This window comes from Chroicocephalus ridibundus, chromosome 1 (genome assembly GCF_963924245.1).
Source record: "Chroicocephalus ridibundus chromosome 1, bChrRid1.1, whole genome shotgun sequence".
NCBI classification, from domain to species: Eukaryota; Metazoa; Chordata; class Aves; order Charadriiformes; family Laridae; genus Chroicocephalus; species Chroicocephalus ridibundus.
The window spans coordinates 102,385,988-102,404,356 of NC_086284.1; the positions used below are offsets into that span (position 1 = coordinate 102,385,988).

The 18,369-nt window shown below is 38.4% G+C and overlaps 1 protein-coding gene across 2 annotated transcripts in view; it reads right to left on the reverse strand.

Annotated features, from left to right (window-relative positions):
- DOP1B (DOP1 leucine zipper like protein B) overlaps positions 1 to 18,369 on the reverse strand; it is a 51,722-nt gene that overhangs the window by 30,816 nt on the left and 2,537 nt on the right. For both annotated transcript variants that reach the window (XM_063345817.1, XM_063345808.1), the window contains exons 2-9: positions 18,180 to 18,354; positions 7,248 to 7,429; positions 6,977 to 7,147; positions 3,559 to 3,748; positions 2,623 to 2,721; positions 1,778 to 1,901; positions 961 to 1,061; positions 417 to 531 (exon numbers count right to left, since the gene is read on the reverse strand). In XM_063345817.1, coding sequence (XP_063201887.1) covers positions 417 to 531; positions 961 to 1,061; positions 1,778 to 1,901; positions 2,623 to 2,721; positions 3,559 to 3,748; positions 6,977 to 7,147; positions 7,248 to 7,429; positions 18,180 to 18,317 — 1,120 coding nt within the window. In that variant the 5' untranslated portion in view covers positions 18,318 to 18,354. The remainder of the gene's footprint in view (positions 1 to 416; positions 532 to 960; positions 1,062 to 1,777; positions 1,902 to 2,622; positions 2,722 to 3,558; positions 3,749 to 6,976; positions 7,148 to 7,247; positions 7,430 to 18,179; positions 18,355 to 18,369) is intronic.

An 18,369-nucleotide genomic window follows, 5' to 3' on the forward strand; every position in this document is an offset into this window, starting at 1 on the left:
GCTTTATAAGACAGAACAAAAAGAGGCTTGACAGTATTTTAGAGATTAACCTCCAAGGAACAAATTAAGCAGAACATGAAAACTAGGGCAGAACTGGCTCTTTTTAACTGGCCCGTCTGATGGCACTTCTGGGCATGGAAGAGCGTTATCCTCACGAGGATATGTCCATGCTACACAGTGGAGTGCTCTGCAGAAGAGCCTGAGATAACCTGGAGAGGGTGCCTGCTCCAGAGGACCGCTCTGAACCAGATCCAAGGCAAGGAGCAGAGTCCCCTGCACACTAATGCAAAACACACACATATTCAGAATTAGGAAGAATTATACAGGGTGATGTCTTGAGTCCTACTGTCAAAGGCAATGAACACCGAGTTGTAACAGTCGCTAGCAGTCACAACAGAAGTGGAAAGCAACATTACCTATTTCAGGTTTGTCAAGGAGACTAATTAGGATGCGGAAGGGTTTCAAATAAGCTTGATGCTGTTCCTCTGTATCAGACTCTGGTAATTTCTGATGTAAAATTTCAATCAAACTCTAGTAAAAAGAAAACATCAAAATGTTACATGCAGAAGAGAGATTGCCATTTAATTAAGACCTGAAGTGTTTCTAAGTTTCATTTTGTTTAGTAACAACTACAATTGAACTTCAATTTTCTATACAGGATAGACAAATCAATGACATCTTCTCATCATCTGTACTCAAGAGCTGATCTTACTCAGAGAAGCATTTTTAAATAATTCATGTAGTTCATCAAAGATGCTACCTTTTGGTTTCATTAGATTCCATTTGTATTGTAAGCACATACAATATTGGGATAAATACAGCACAGTAGGCATTCAGAGAGATGAAAATATAACCACCAAAAGGATGCTATCTTTAGGGACATAAAGCGAAGGACAAACCAAGTGGCAGTGAACAATTCTAGGAACAGTTTGTTCTAACATTTGAAAGGATCATAAATACCTCAACCAAAAGATCTTTAGAATATTTTCCAAAGAAATAAATAGCATGGTCTTCAGAAGTTGCTGAGTCTGGAGCAAAAGTACCACCTTTAATATCAGAGCCTACAAGAAAAACAGAGGCATTAGGAGTACAGAAAAACACTACAGTACAGAGCACTACACACGTCATCTATACAAATATTGAAATTACACTGCCTTTTTAACCTTTGTCATTTCAACGCTTTGCTTGACATTAGCTCACGCACTGCCCAAGGATGGCCCACATATCACAGTTTGAGGCATCCAGATGTGCTATGCTGAACATAAATGAAAACCAAGGCCAGATCCAGACACAGGGTCAGCAAAGGCAACTTTCCTGCAACTACATGGCTGCAGCTCTTGCCCTGTCATATTAACTCTTATGCAGTTAAAAGGAGGCGGATGGAGAGAAGCTATAGCTCTCTTACGAGCTCCTTGACAATTAAGCCCATGTGAGAATTAATAGACTTCCATAAATAATAGTTAAATAACTTAAAATAGCACCCCACTCCTTCCAGTCCACTGAACCCCTTCAGAACAAAGGTGGATGGGACCAGAAATAACTCAGCAAATGCCCTGTGATTCAGGACAGTGAAATGAATTCACCTCTGAAGAGAAGACCTATTTGCCAAACAAATGCTTAATTTTATTAAACAGGTACTTAATAAATGTCAACTAAACAACACTTTATTTTATCATCATTCACTAACTGATGAAAAAGTGTATTACGTTTTTAAGTACTGATATTTTTTTCTCTTAGGTATTCAGAATATTGAATATCACTGTATGCTGTACAGTACCTAGCAACCACGCATATAATCTTCTATTGAGTGACATGTCTCTCCTCAACAATGTTTGTGTAGCTGCTGACAGAATATAGACTAAATCAGTCCTGCGCAATAGAATAGTGCTTTTGTTGCAGTCCTAGAATGAAAACCAAAAATACTTTAGCTGTTTATGAACATTTAAACAAGTCAAATTGGTAATGAGTTTTGTTTTTTTTTTAAAACCGGTCATATTACTGTTTTGGAAAAAAAGGCAACAAGCCATCAACAACAAATTATATTGTGTACTAAAAATCTCAAGAAATGGAATCTGACACAACTGTGATCATTTTCCTATTTAAGGTACAAAGCTACAGTTAAGCTAAAAATACTAAAGACTTCATTATGTTATGACTTAAGACTTAAAATCACTTGCTACTTTCAAAATACTAGGTAAGTTAGGAAATGATGGGGAACAGCTCTTGTTTCAAGTAGTATTTTCTTTCCTAGTCTTTAACAGGAGTATCTTAGTTTAGCACAGACAATTCCAAATGCTGAAATTCTACTTGAAAAAGGAGCTCGATATTTTTTCCGTATGCAGTTTCTCAGGTCTGAATACTTCAAGCACATTCCAAATATCATGCAATATTCACTGTGAAAGTACATCTTCATTTGAAGCTGTAAAGAGTCTGAGAAGCAGCAGTGTCTCCTCTACTATTAAAATTTATGTGGGAACAACAAATTGCAAAATCTGTTAATTGATTTTGAAGGTACAAAATTCAGACATTTGGCAATAACAGAGGTAGGAGCTGGATTGGTTTTACAGAAGACACCTTCCTGCACAAAGCTCGCATGCAACATTACTAAAATAGTCCTCTTACCAAAGCTGTATAAAATGGGAAGAAGAAGAGAATCACTTCTAGAGTGTTTCTTTGCACAAGGACATTTGAATCCAATACTGATGCGCACAAAGATTTTATCTGTAAAAGGAAAAGAAAACACAATGGTGTTTTACTTCATGAGAACATTTAAACTACAATCACTGTTAATAATCACAAGAAGGAAAGAAAGCAAACTTGGTTACATGTGAACAATATCTTTTAAATAAGAAGATACTCAGCCAAAATGAATTAAAAAAAAGTTTTGTTGAATACTGTTAGAAGAATCATTAATACTTATGAAATACTTGGGTTTGTAACAATATAGAATACCACAGTGTGACATCACCAGCTATCAGACAGAACATGAAGCCTCATAAAATGCAGATATTAAATTACTCTAACTAGCATTACAGTTATTCCATCACTCAAGTTTAACGTAAATTACTCCCTAGTGAAGATTTCTATTTTACCGAAAAAATAAAAAGATACTAGATTTCAAAATTGCCTTCCAGAGCTGCAAACACTTTGAGAAAACAACATTAAACATTGTAAATACTGTATTATAGAAAAGCTGGTCTTCAACCTTAAATGCAAATTCAGAACAAGTAGAGAAAAGTTATCAGGTTTAAGTTCTGATTTGAAACAGTCAGTCTTTTAAGGCTGTACGCAACACTGATCACCAAAAACTGCAGAAGCTTCAGAAGACTTGCATTCTGCAGGCTAACCAAAACTAGTAGGGGAGATTCTCTGCTATATTTCAGGTAAAATGCTCCCATGAAGTAACCATATTAAGCAATTCCATAAGCCTCTCTTTCTCTCTCTCCAAAATATTTTTAAGAGCACATCATTCTAATTGAATACAGAGAAGGCACAATCTGCTAGTACACAGGTCTTACAGCAGATTAGACTGTTCTACAGGGAATGTAATGAACTCACTGTGAGCTTATAATCGGTGCCAAGCATGTACTTCTGCTCTTTTCCAGACAGCTCTCTGTTGATATGACTGACAACAAAAAGAGAAGCAGGCAGCCTGATGGATGGGCTGACCAGGACACTGCCCCAGAGTGCTCCATAAAACATTTCTTGGCCCATCAACAAGGAGAGCTTCACAAGCAGAGCATCTGTTCTGTATGGAAATATATTTGACATGAGAAAATAGATTTTTGTTAGTTCAGTTTTGTACCATAAAACTGCAATTATACACAGAATTAGTATTGTAGTTGACATTACTTATTTATCTTCCTCATCTTTGTATTATCAGTATTTCCCTTCTTACGTGAAGATGGCCAGCATCTAATTGTACGAAAACAATCAAAAAGCCCTCAATCCTTTGTCACTGTGCACACTCACTGAAACAAAGTTTCTGTGCATACTTTGTAAACTTCTCCAGTAATTACCTGCAAACATTAAGCTCTGATCAAATTACTGCAGTAGCTCTGATTGCAAAATATTTACAGTGAGACGTGTGCAATGCTGAATTGGAAATAGTTTAAGTTGATACTAGGCTCTGAAAGCCAATTTTATCAGTCTGGGAACTGGAAGATATCCTACATATTTGTACTTACAAATCAATGAGCTCAATTTGTAAGTCCCTGAATGAAAAAACCCATGAGATAAAATGACACGCTGTCAGTTATTGCCCAAAGGACTGGTACACCGGAATTAGTTTAAAGGCAATCACATTGGAGGTCTTATGACTGAAGGCACATTCTCTGCTTTGACAACTCTGTCAGTACTCTGGTATGTTACTATAACATAGGAATGAAAACGTCACGTGAGAAATGTAGAAGTGAGAAAAGAGGAAGAAGTCCAGCACAGAAGAAGGACACACTCCCCAATCTCATGTTCTTTTCCATTTCTTTATAAAGTAGCCCTCAAGCCATTTTTTCTTTTCTGTTTTGTGTGTGTGTGTGTGTGTGTGTGCAAACTCATGCATATATGTGTGTTTAAGAAGGTAATAGTTTCTAGGGTGAAGCCAAACCTGAGCTAGTACTTCTGCCACTTTCAGGAACAGCAGGGGATGTATTAGTGTTAGTCCTCAATGTCGAAGATTCTAAACATTTTCAGTGAAGAGTATCCCATGAAGCTGAACTTAAAATTAATCTCACACATCTTCCAACAAGGTATCTTGGTCTATCTTTCTTGCACCAGAATCACTACGATGACTAAACTAAAGAAAGATTTTCTCATGTAATTTTTATATTTCATAAAATACCATTAAATTACTTTTAGCATATATATTTCACAGTGAAATATACGGTCAGTTCCTGTCTGTGATCCTGTTTTTTCAAGGCAAAGAAGCATAGAACTATAGAATACCAGGCTGGAAGGGACCTCAAGGATCATCTGGTCCAACCTTTCCTGGCAAAAGCACGGTCTAGACAAGATGGCCCAGCACCCTGCTCAGCTGAATCTTAAAAGTGTCCAATGATGGGGAATCCACCACTTCCCTGGGGAGATTATTCCAATGGCTGATTGTTCTCATCGTGAAAAATATTCATTCTGTGTCCAATTGGAATCTCCCCAGGAGCAACTTGTCCCTTGTCTTTTCCATGTGGCTCCTTGTAAAAAGGGAGTCTCCATCTTCTTTGTAGCCACCCTTTAAATACTGGAACGTATGGTTAAGGTCTTCCCTAAGCCTTCTTTTCTCAAGGCTGAACAAACCCTATTCTCTCAGCCTTTCCTCATATCACAGGCTTCCGAGTCCTTTGATCATCTTGGTGGCCCTTCTCTGGACACTCTCCAGCTTGTCCGCATGTTTTTTGTATAGCAGGGACTAAAACCGAACACAGTATTCCAGATGTGGCCTGACAAGCGCCGAGTAGAGTGGGATAACAACTTCTTTAACTCTGCTGGTGATGAGGAAAACAATACCAATAAGAATAGGGAAAAAAGGTATAAAACCAGAAGTCGGATCTTGGAAGTTAATCTGCAGTTCCCATTAACTCACTATTTCAAATTTAGTCAGCTTCAAAATAGGTTCAGTCTCCCTAAAAAGGCTTCGGATAGACAGGAGATTTTGTTCCAAGGGATCCCCTTTGTCCCCCAAGTCCCCAGCAACTAGTGCTGTAGGAAAGAGAAAACTATGCACCATCACTTATAAGCCTGTCTGACAAAAAGCACATACTAAAATTCATGTTTCTACAGCAGATGTATAAGTGGTATATACTTGACCATAGATATGATGTTCTAGCAACTGAATGCTACTCAACAAGTTGGGAACACATACTCTTAGCTGCTCCAGCAATTGATATGAGCCTTCAAGCCTACTTGCTTTTAAAAAGAAGCATTAGAAGTATTTTATCAACTGTAATCTATGCAGCCTGGCATGTGTCACTCTTTTTTTTTTTTTTTTTAAAGTGTACATACAGCTATTTAAGATTCAGAAAGGGCAGAGAGAACAGCAACACATCCAGACTGGTAATACAGAAGAAAGTACGTTGCCAGTGCAACGTTTAGTGACTCTTTAAGCAAAGAAACATTTGGATGAAATCTACAGTGGTTGAGTTCTTAAAAGATCTTATAAAACAGTTCTGGTAACTGAAGTAAAACCACTACACAAATGGGTGCTGAGCTGGTCTTCTCAGCACACTTCCTGATCCTGACTTTATGGTACTGAATGCCATCGTCATTACTTCCATGAGCACCCAAGACTAAGAGAGATACATTTTTCCACAATATATTTTATACGAATTGCCTCTTGCTTGTGTCTTCAGAACCCGAGGGTAAGTATCTAGTATAGAAAGACTGGAAAAAATTCAGTTGCTCTCTTGTGTTACAATATTTAAATTGAATTTATCAACAGAGCAGTGGTTTGGGGAGTCAGGTTAATTATTTACGAGTTCAGAGGAGCTTTAATTCTCTCAGCACATCTATTTTTAACCCTCCTTTTCCTCTTCTCTCCTCTTTTCCTCCTAAGATGAAAATAGAAGGGGAAAGGGTTTTTCTACTTTAGCACTATTAGTTTCATCTTTCAGGGACTCACCATTCTTCCACCCTTAGAAGCTCTTTTATCAAGCTTTCTATACACAGAGCTGACAGAATTTTCTTGAGAGTTCCACAGGAAAGCAAAATCACGGAATCACGGAATCTTCAGAGTTGGAAGGGACCTCTAGAGATCATCTAGTCCAACTCCCCTGCTAGAGCAGGATCGCCTAAAGCACATCCCTCAGGGCTGCATCCAGGCAGGTCTCGAAAATCTCCAGAGAAAGGGACTCCACAACCTCCCTGGGCAGCCTGTTCCAGTGCTCTGTCACCCTCACTGTAAAGAAGTTTTTCCGTGTATTTGAACGGAACTTCCTATGTTCTAGCTATAGATACTTTATATTGTTTTTAAATTAATATTAGTTCTCACCTGTCATAAATTTCTGATCCTTCTTCCAATCCAGGCAGCAGTCCAATTACAAAGGCTTGAAGACCAGGCAGGAGGGACTTTTGGAGAGGAAGAAAGTATTTCTCGTACAAACCAAGGAGAACAGGCCTCACTGACATTGCTGCGTTTGCCAGCAGAGGAAACAAACCAGAGCTTTTTTTTTAAAAAAAGGAAAAAATAAAAAAAAGTAAGAAAAAAATTTAGTTAATTAAAATAGACTGTGAAATACATATGCCTTTAAAGAAAAGTTTACCTGTATAAGAATAAATCCTTGGCAAGCCATTTTGTCCCAATAATTTTAAAGATTATTTCATAGGTTTCTAGTGCCTTTAAATGCACTCCACTAGGTAGTGCTGGATGCAAACACTGAGATAATCTTTTACTGATGATCAGCCGTCTTGGTAATAAAGAATACTTCAGGTTACTCTGAAGGGCCTGCAGAAGAAAGGAGATGAGAATAGCTCTAATGTAAAAGATGATGTATATCATGACTGCACGTTCAAAGGTTTCCTACTAGCACATCGAGAAGAACTAAATGCATTCAAGAGTTTTCTCTCATAAAAGCATTTTGTTACACTGAAACAGCAAAATTCTGCAATTGAGTTTTCATATGGAATCAGTCATGAACAATCTAGTAAAGGCTGGTCTTACATCATCTACAGGCTGGAAAAATAAGTCAAAGGGCAGGACAGAGACAGGGTACCCTTATCCTATCTCCTGGGGAAGCAGAGAAGTGACAAGAGCAGCATCTCAGCTTTTAAGGACAGGGAATAAAGTAAGAATTAAGTAACTATCTTTCCTTGTAATTTTTCATTTTATGTATAGTTGAGATATAAAGAAAAAACCTTCGGACCAAAGCAGGCATAATTAAATGGGACAATAACATCTTAGAAGTTATTTGTAATTCAGTATGGCTGCATTCAGTAAGCTTTGTTAACTATACCCACTGTGTTGATGTATAAGTAAAAGATCTTCAGGACAGGAAATAGTTAACTATTGCAGACAGACCAGGTCTCTGGAAAAAACAAACCGTGGCATCTTTCTGTGGAAAAATTACTCTCTTCCTTGAACCATGCACGCATTTCAGCAGGGTAAATAAGTATGTCTTTTCAATTCAGAGACAATTAAAAAAAGAAGTTGCAAGTTAATGGCACTTTAGCTTTTGATCACTGTCTTCTAATGAGAACAGATGTTTCACTGCTGATTGAATTTGGGATGTTCAGGATTAGGCAAATTCTTGACTCTCCCAAAGGTTAAGTCATGGTCTTATCCCATGTAATTGTTTTAACTTGAGGTTCTTCTGTCCTGCCTGAAAAAAGGTTTTGAAAAAGCAGCAGACAAGTGAACTAACCCTTCCTTGCTTATTTCTGAGAAAAAAACCAAAACAGTTCAGCAATGATTGTGGCATTCACTTGAATGCTGAACACTGTCATCAGCAGTAAGAGGGAGAGATAAACCCCATCACCTTTCAAAGGCATGTGCAACTTATTGTTTAAGACTTTGCAGTTGGTGGGCATGAGAACCTAGAATCTGTGAGACTACTATTGCATTATTTCTCCCATTTGCTGCCCTGCCTAAACGGAGAGACCAGCTGTTAGTAAAGAGTTTCTAGTAAATAAAATTTACTCAAGAAGAAAAAGGCTGAGAGTTTGTAACAACAGTAAATAGAAATGTCACACCATTCTTAAACATACAGTACAGATGCCTTTTAAAGCCAATTAATTTCCTTCCTTCACTCCCCCGCTACGAGCACGAGATTTGCATTTTAATAGGTACTAAAAACTAGAATCCAAGAATACAGCAATATTTCACACATGAAACTAAACCAGGTTATATTTGTGGTGTTATATTTTATATGTTTTTATATCTTTTCTGTTTGAGAGATTTACTCATATATTACATGAGTAATATTATTTCAATATTAAAGATTAGAAACCTTAGTACTTGTAACAACTTTGAAGACTGCTTGAAAGCTGGACTTTGAAACATTCTGTTTATATTGGTTGGTATGTATTTGCCCACACCCTCTGTATATATAAAAGAAGGTAATTACAAACAAATATGCCAGTGGTAAATATTTTTCCTCTCAATTTTAAGATTGAACAAATAACATCTTAATATTCTATCAGTTAAGAAGTAAATCAAATAGGTAGAAAATGGAAACATTCACTGTTTATTACAAAGAGAATCTGATGCATTACAGAAATAATGCCATCTCATAAAAAATGTCATTTTGCTTATTTAATTTCCTAAGGATGCGAAGTAAATCTCCACCAGCAAATAAGAACTCTCCTTCACCAAACATCAGGAATAGCTAAGCAAAACATCTAGTCAGAGAGGAAAAAATACTCCAGGCATATTAGGAGTTGAATAGTGGATATTCAGGGATAATTCAGTTTTAAGTATTTCTCCTGGGTAACTCCGAACGCTTCATATGTCTGAATTCCAGCGCGTGAGCCTAACTTAGAACAAGACTACATTCATGTATGTGCGCCAACTATACTGCTTCACCTAAAGAATCAGAAGACAAGAACAGGACGCAAGATTTGAAGACATTTATTATGATCTTTATACATAAGCTGCAGAGAGTTTCAGCCCATCACATCAGAATGATTCCGAGATGAAACTCCCTGCTCAAAAGCATGTCATCCTTTTTTTCCTGACTTGCATGATGAAATACACAGTTGGACACGAGCTAAAATTCTTTTCAAGAGTAGGTGCTCCTGGTGAACAGTTGTCCCTGATCTTCCAGCAGATGCAAGGGATTTTAAGCCACACTGCAATATATTAGAAGACTGTGGTTGCGCCATGAGCCATTCCAGCAGAGAGCTCAGATGGCTGCTACTTTTTTGAAAGGTTCGGATTCTTAACAGCTTCCCCAGAATTGCAGGGCTTAAAGAATTTTAAAAAGGTGGAAAGACAGTAATTAGCAGATGGATCTAAAACTGTTCGTTGAAATCACAGTGACACGATAATATACATATTTCCAAATGCTAATTAGTTTCTGTGAGCCGACAGGCAAAGGTAAGAAACTTGATTTTTAAATAACCTGAGCTCTCACAACTGAAAAAAAGAATCTGTTGTCTGTGAGATCTAGGACTGCTGAAATGCCATTATAATTTCAGCTGTTACAGGTAGTTAAATGTTGTGGTAGCAAGCCTGGTATCACTGGCACTGTATGCAGATGAAGAGCCCATTCCAAACCATCGCTTCCACATTCAGAATACAACACTAATGACCACAGATGGACAACTCCACTCACAGGTTTCAACATCTATTATTCACCCATTCTTTTGATTCTTGTGAGCTTAATTTGGCCACCTTTAGTTACATATGGGCTGAAGCCCATGCACGATCTACTTTTCCTCCTTGTCTCCAACTGCTTTCCACATGAGCAGTTATGGTGGCAGAAGCATTAAATGCCACTGGAACTGCTAAGTAAGGGTTGGCTTGAGAAGCCTGAACTGCCAGCAAGCACTCCACGCTTAATAGATCATCACAGGCTTTGGTTTTCACAGATCAGTGAGAAACCAACAATCCCAGAAAACCAAGAGGTATTTGGCCTACCACTGGCTTTTAAAATAAAGACTTTAATCAGCAAGTCAGGAAAAAATGAGATATGCAAAGTAATGACTTGTGTCCACATGCATGTACAGTTTTCAACTTTTTACAGATACTTTTTCTTTATGACTCACTAGAGAATACCTTATATACACTAAACATTTTCTAATGTATAAGCATGCTCAGAGTTTCTTGAACGTGGGCTATAAGGGGTAGAAAGGGAAGATTATTCTTTTCAGAAGTGTATACATGTGCCTTAAAACAAACACAGACATACATACACACACAGAAGAATATTCACATTTCACAGAATGGTAGGGGTTGGAAGGCACTTTTGGAGATCATCTAGTCCAACCCCCCTGCCAAAGCAGGGTCACCTAGAGCAAGTTGCACAGGAACGCGTCCAGGTGGGTTTTGAATGTCTCCAGAGAAGGAGACTCCACCACCTCTCTGGGCAGCCTGATCCAGTGCTCTGCCACCCTCAAAGTAAAGAAGTCTTTCCACAGTTACTGGTTTAAGTCATTCTGCACTGCTTTATAGCACCACTAGAGATTAGTTAGATCAATTTGCCTAGACATAAACCACCAAGCAAATCAAGTAAATATTTTTATTTACATAATTAGAATTCCATAAAAAAGGCAGCACATCAATTTATAACTTTATCTTCAACTAGGAGATACTATAATTCTTGTTTTAGACAACGGTGGTTGGGAGGAGAGGGGGAGAAGGAAAGCCTGTGATTCCATTTTCCACTGATTCATTTTCCAAGTAAAAAAAATTCTAAACAGAGCTTCAGCTTCCATAAAAACAGCAGCATGAAGTTCAAAGAAGGTTGTGAGGAAACTAAACTACGAGCTGGAGTTATATCAAAAAGGGGGAAAAAAAGATGTATAAAATATCCCTCGTCCTGCACATCGCATCTGTGCATCGGGTGTGGTGAAGTTCCATAAAGCAATTACGAGGCAAAGCTTCCCTTCTTCTCAAAGATATAAAGCTTGCCTTCAACAGAAGGCAAGTGGTGCTTGTGTTTGTAATTCGGCCAACAGTTGTTATAAAGCCATGGCAGCCAGGATTCTCATATGAAGCAACTGGTGTAATTAATAGCTATGCTCATTAAATCCGTATTTCAGAAGAATCCTTCTCTTCTCTTTCCTCAAGAACAGACATATTGTGACATTAAGTGTTACTACTGAAACAAACAATAATTGTGCAGCTGCAATGATTTTTGTACTTTCTTCCCCCTTCCCCTCCAAACAGATCAAGTGTTTAGTTGAGAACATATTCACCTTGAAGTTTTTGAAACAAGAAAATCCTACAGAAACAAAAAGTAACATACTTATTTTCTATTGAAAGTCAAATTAAAAAAAACTTTGAAACTGCAGAATTGCAAGAACTTAGAATCTGCACATTTACACATTTATCCTTGTGTTCAAGGATAAAAAAGCAGTTTGAAAGTGCTCCTTTAAAGCAAATATTGCTATCATTACTGAGCAAGTCAACTATGCTGTAAGCATAAAATAAATCCCCCTACAACAACTGATTTTTCAAGTGTTATAGTATTTTGTTTTCATGGTAAACAATAACTATAAATTAACATCTTTCTCAGAAAAGGGGCACTGAGCCAGCCAGGCTCAGTGTCAATGGTCACTAGTAAAGCTTACGTGCAAGTTCCATACAACCAATATCCGAAAACTTGTTGAACTAGGTATTTCTGACAACATGCGTGACAAAATCCTGTCCATTATTCTTGTCAAACAGATGCACGTTGGGTTTTTTTGGTAGGTTGGGTGGCTTTTTCATTTGGGTTTTTTGTTTAGATTTAATGAATAAACGGGGGAGTTTAAACATTCATTTAGCAAAAATTCAGTGAGATTCTGTGCTTTTCTGTGAATCAGTAAATTCCAGAGACTTTTTTGGAAACCTTCTTTCATAGTTTCCCTACAAAAGCAGGCTGTGGAATCCAATATTTACTACTGCTCGGTTCTTCATTTTGCAAACTTTGTCACTTATCTACTGTTTGCCTGCACCCAAAGTTAAAATTTCTGGAAGACATATGGCTATAATCTGTATTAAAAACCCTAATGCAAACTATGCACCTGAATTTTCCTAACTTCATGGTATTTTTAGCTTCTTAATTGTCCAAAGTTCCCCCTACATGAATACTTTCATATATATTTTATATAATATACATATCTGTTTATATTCCAAATAGAACAGTGTCAAGCATTTTGGATATGAAAACAACATTAAAAGCACTTATTTAATTGACAAATCCACATATGCTGAACCACCACCTCTTTCTAGGTTTAAAAAAATAACACCCCTCCCCCCCAGCATTTTTTTTCTATCAAAGCATTGAAGCGATTTTGCAGAGTTGTATCCTTTTAAAACATTGGAACAAGATGGCAAAATCTGCAATAGCAAAATCACGTTTTAGTACTAAGACAATTGAAAAGGATTACTGTATTCTGGATGCAGCAATCTGTACTGAATATCTGAAAACCTTAGTCACAAAACAGTGCTTTCCAAATGTGAACATATGCATATTTAAAAAAAAAAACAGTAAAAACATGCTTCAAAGCTGTATCCAAGAACAGTACTGAGAGGAGAATAAGCCTGTTTCTTGAAGCATGGAGCAGCCTAGGCTGCAGCTACTAAATTACCATCTTATAGTAACAAGAGCTTGAACAGAAGCAAAGCAGAGATATTTACAAGTGGAATATGAGTAAGTTTCAGGGCAAAGCTGAAGACCCTCTTTAAAATATTAACATCCATATTTACTGCCTGTTTAATCCACCTGCTTCCATCGGTCCATTCATATTCTTCTGTAAGTTTTTATAAGCATTACTTTCCACTGTTTCTCCTTCACCATGATGATGCCTAACACCCACACTATTCAAACTTTAGTTTTAACCCAAAAAATCTTTCCCTTAAAAACTTGGGATGTAACATAAGTTAGCAAATTCTGCCAACTCTAGCTGTTGTTAGAAAATACAGTTTCTCTCCATCTTTCACTCATGCTCCTGCTTAGTACCTGCAGTTCGGTTCAGAACACTGCAGAGGAGATTCATCTTTCTTAACCTCAGAAGCCTAGGTCAGCTAAAAAACATGGGCAACACTGCAGTAACTCACTTCAGGCTTCCTGTAAAACCAGTGAGGAACACGTGCAATTTTAGGACAGTGTTCATCTGACCTACTTTAAATAGCAAGAGATGAGTCACAACAACAACAACAACAAATAAAACCCCTTATTCCTCTCTCTGCCTAAAAGCAATTCAAGGTAAAGCTGTCCACACTGAAGTCATGTGAAGTTAGATAAGGCTCATCTCCCTTGAGTGACAAAAAATAATCTTTCTAGATGTACAGACTGACCCGTTCGGCTGACCATTCAGATTAAAATCAATTGGTTTCTCTGTTCCTTCCTTGTTTCTGCAAGTCATTGTGAAACATCAGTTAGAACCAAAGAAGCAGCAGAGAAACTGTGAAAAACAACCCTCAGTTTAACCTTGGTAGCTAAGTAGTAATAGAAAGAAGTAGCAGAGTTGTCTTTTCACCAGCAGTAACAGCAGCAAGAGCTTCAAGATCACTTGTTTCAGCCAAGGCCGAAGGGATCTGGATCAGCTCCCTCCATTCTTTTTCCCTCATCTTTAAGCAGCAAGAACCTGTGCTGACTCCTCCAGACCCTTGTATTGAAAGATTAATGGCACTGAGCTCCTACAGAAATAAGAGCGTGTGTGTGTTAATTTGAGGGACTCAGTAGTGCAAAGTATTGCTGAAGCGTGCCTACAGGAGAAAAAGCCTCAGAAAGTATTACACCCTCAGAACATTACACCACCACAGAAAATATTACAATATAAGCAAGAACATCCACAATTAAAGTCAACAATATGAAGATCCTTAAGAAATATGGGCTTAAGAGAGATCTTCCATGCTACTCTAGAAGCATAAAAAGTACTTCCAAAACTCCTCGATGTACTCATCCTCTTTTGTCTCTCCCTTTCTCAGCATTTTCACATTTGCTTAATGATAGTTATCACTGCACACCAGTTACTGACACCCAGGTTCCTGAATATAACCATGTGCAGTGTTTAAGAACACTTTTATCATTGGGGTACTGTTGATCTCCTTCCTCCTACCCATTCTCTCCCTGTTCATTCATTCACCCTCAGAACTGGCTGTAGAAGCTCTTATGTTAGAAACACCTCCCCCTCTCCCCAATACTAACAGAACTCAACAACAATATTTATGTTTTAGGATGTAAGAGATCAAGTAATCACAGGAATTAAGAGAATAGCTATTGACATCCTATTTCACAATCTTCCTTTTGGCAGCACATTCCCCTGTCATATCATCCTTATTTTCAGGTAACAGGCAGAAGCAGATGAACACTGGGGATGATTTGCTCTCCCAATTCTTAAGCTCCTAGAATGATTAAGTCCATAAAATACCACAGCAGATGGACTGATGTAACAGCTAAATGCTTTTTTGCTTGGTTTCTACTCTGCTGAGTTACATTTTGGCAATTTTGTACCTGAATGAGTTTCAGATAGGTGTTAATCAGTTCAGCGCGTTCATCTAGGTCAAGATAAAAGATCAAAGCCTACCTCTTGCCACAGGCAAGAAATCTCTCACTCTAATTATTTCTTATTTTCCCTTTTGAGAAAAGCATTCTGAAGACCTCTAGCTCTCCTTACTGACTCGAGAGGAATGATGATGAAACACTGAAGGCTGAAATGTGTAACTTCTATTGACAGAACAATATTCAGCTTCTCTCCTCTGAAGAGAAAAGAACACGGCTGACCTTAAAAAAACATCAATTTGACAAATGTTGTCCTGTTATGGTTTGAGAAAACCCATAACAATTTACTGTCGTTTAGACAATTATTCTATCACCCGATGATCCCTCCCCAGCTGTGAAGGGGAATCGGGGAAAACAAGGAAATGCGAGGGTTGAAACATAAATAGATTTAATAGGATAAGACCAAATAATTAACAATAATACTAAAGAACCAATATTAATACTGATATTAATGTAAGATATAAAAGAATTATACTCAGCCAATTATATCAGCAGGAAGCTGTACAGTCCCAGCAGTGGACAGCAAATGTCGGACACTGCGAGTGCTACAGCTTTGGGAGGAAGGGAGGGGGCTCAGGGGTCTGGCAGCGGGGCAAGGAGCTCTCTGGACTGCCGCCATCAAGGGAGAGAGCAACTACACAGCAAACTTTCTAATTTATATAGAATATGACGTTCATGGTATGTAATAATCCTGTTGGCCAGCAAGGGTCAAGTGCCCAGGCTTCGCTCCTCCTCATCCCTGCACCTGGCAAGGCTTGACAACACTGAGACTTTGAATCCCACATATCTTAGCTCACTATAAAGTAAATATTTTCACAAATTCAAACACTAGAGTCTTCTAAGAGTTCATTTTTCCCAAGCATTAGAAGAGAATTTAGTCCTGTGTCGTTCAACCTAGGACACGTCCCAATTTTCAAGAAGGGTAAGAAGGAAGACCCTGGTAATTACAGGCCTGTCAGTCTCACTTCAGCACCTGGTAAAATTATGGAGAAGGTTATTCTGGGAGTTACTGAAAAACACTTGAGAGACAACACAGTCCTTGGTCATAGCCAGCACGGGTTCACAAGGGGAAAGTACTGCTTTACCAACTTAATTTCCTTTTATGACAAGGTCATCCATCTAGTTGATGAAGGGAAGCCATTAGATGTGGGTTTTTTGGAATTTAGCATAGCTTTTGATACTGTCTCTCACAGTACCCTTCTTCATAAATTGTCCAGCACACAGCTAGACAAGTCCATAATAAGTTGACTGAGCAATTGGCTGATGGGTCAGGCTCAAAGGGTTACAGTAAATGGGGTTACATCAGGCTGGTGGCCAGTCACCAGTGAGGTTCCCTAGGGCTCAATTTTAGGGCCAGTGCTTTTTAATGTTTTTATAAATTATTCGGATGCAGGAATTGAGTGTACATTAAGTAAGCTTGTTGATGACCCTAAACTAGGAGGATCTGTGGACTCCCTCAAAGGTAGAGAGGCCTTACAGTGACATGTGGATAGACTAGACAGTTGGGCAATCACCAACTGTATGAAATTTCACAACAGCAAGTGCTGGATTCTCCACCTGGGATGGGGTAATCTTGGTTATACGTACAAATTGGGGAACAAGAGGCTGGAATGCAGCATTGCGGAAAGAGATCTGGGGGTTTGGGTTGATGGCAAGTCGAATAGGAGTCAACAGTGTGCCCTGGCAGCCAAAAGGGCCAACTGTGTCCTCAGGTGGATCAAGCACAGCATAACTGGGTGGTCAAAGGAGAGGACTGTCCCACTCTACACTGCGCTGGTGTGGCTCCACCTTGAGTACTGTGTGAGGTTTTGGGCACTTCAATGTAAGAAGGACATCAAACTATTGTGTGTCCATTGGAGGGCAACCAAGATGGTGAAAGGTCTGGAGGGCAAGACTTACAAGAAGTGGCTGAGATCACTTGGTTTGTTCAGCTTGGAGAAAAGAAGGCTGAGGTGTGACCTCATCGCAGTCTACAGCTTCCTCAAGGTGGTGGTGACCAGCAATAGGACATGAGAAAATGGAATGAAGCTGCATCAGGGGAAGTTCAGATTGGACATTAGGAAAGGGGTCTTCACCGAGAGGGTGACTGGTCAGTGCAACAGGGTCTCCAGGAAAGTGGTCAGAGCACCAAACCTGTCAGAGTTCAAGGAGCGTCTGGATGATGCTCTTAGTCATATGGTTTAGTTTTAGGTAGTCCTTTGAGGAACAGGGAGTTGGACTTGATGATTCTTATAGGTCCCTTCCATCTTGAGATATTCTATGATTCTATAATTCTATGGATTCTCCTCCTCTTTGAAAACTCTATAGAATTGAGGTTTAGCAACGACAGCAAAGGCATGTGAGGTATCTATCGGGTAACAACAGATGTTTCCTTACGAATTCTGCAGAAGTTGCCTCCTCCCACCCCTATTTCCTTAGTGACTGTAACTCTGAACTACTCTTGCCTCATGAACTCTCACAAAGAGCTTTATGTTAAAAGAGACCAAATGGGACATGAAGAACATACACCTTGTACCTTGGTCAGGAGGAGAGGACACGCTTCCTAAGTGTTTTCCCATAAAAGTCTTTTTCTTTCTTCTATATTCAGCCATATTTTCCATGGTCATATAAAAGACACCACCATCAGCAAATCAATTATTTCCCCAAATACAAGGGAAGGGCACAGTCAAGTAAACATGATCTTTAAATATAAACTTTGACTCGGAATATATACTAAAACTTGTGACATCCTGTTCTCTATTAAGACTTTTTTAGCTGCTTTAGAGTGGGTAACCAGCATACTGAGGGTTTCTTTGATGCAAAAACTGGATTAACTTAGCTGTATAAAGGAAACAAATGCCATCTGAAGGAAACCTGTTGGTTTTACCAGAATTTATCACATTTATATAAAAGATACTGACTTAGCTGCTTCCATTAATCTTCCTTTATGAACCAATATTTTTCTTGAGTGGATTTTCAATTTCGCTAAGTACTGTAAATTACAAGAAAGTTCATAGCAATACAAAGATAATAAACACATGGAAAAGTATTCCTGTGCCACTGTACCTTATTGAGTTTACCAAGGGAAGATATAAGATCTGCCCATTCACTTGATGATTCAAAGTTTCTCAAAGCTTTCTCAATCGCTGAAGAATAATTTCTGTATCTGTAATCACCAAGTAACTCCTGCTCTTCTGGATCCATCTTCAGTTCTCATAGCAAGGTGAAATTTCCTGGTAAACTAAAAGATGCACAC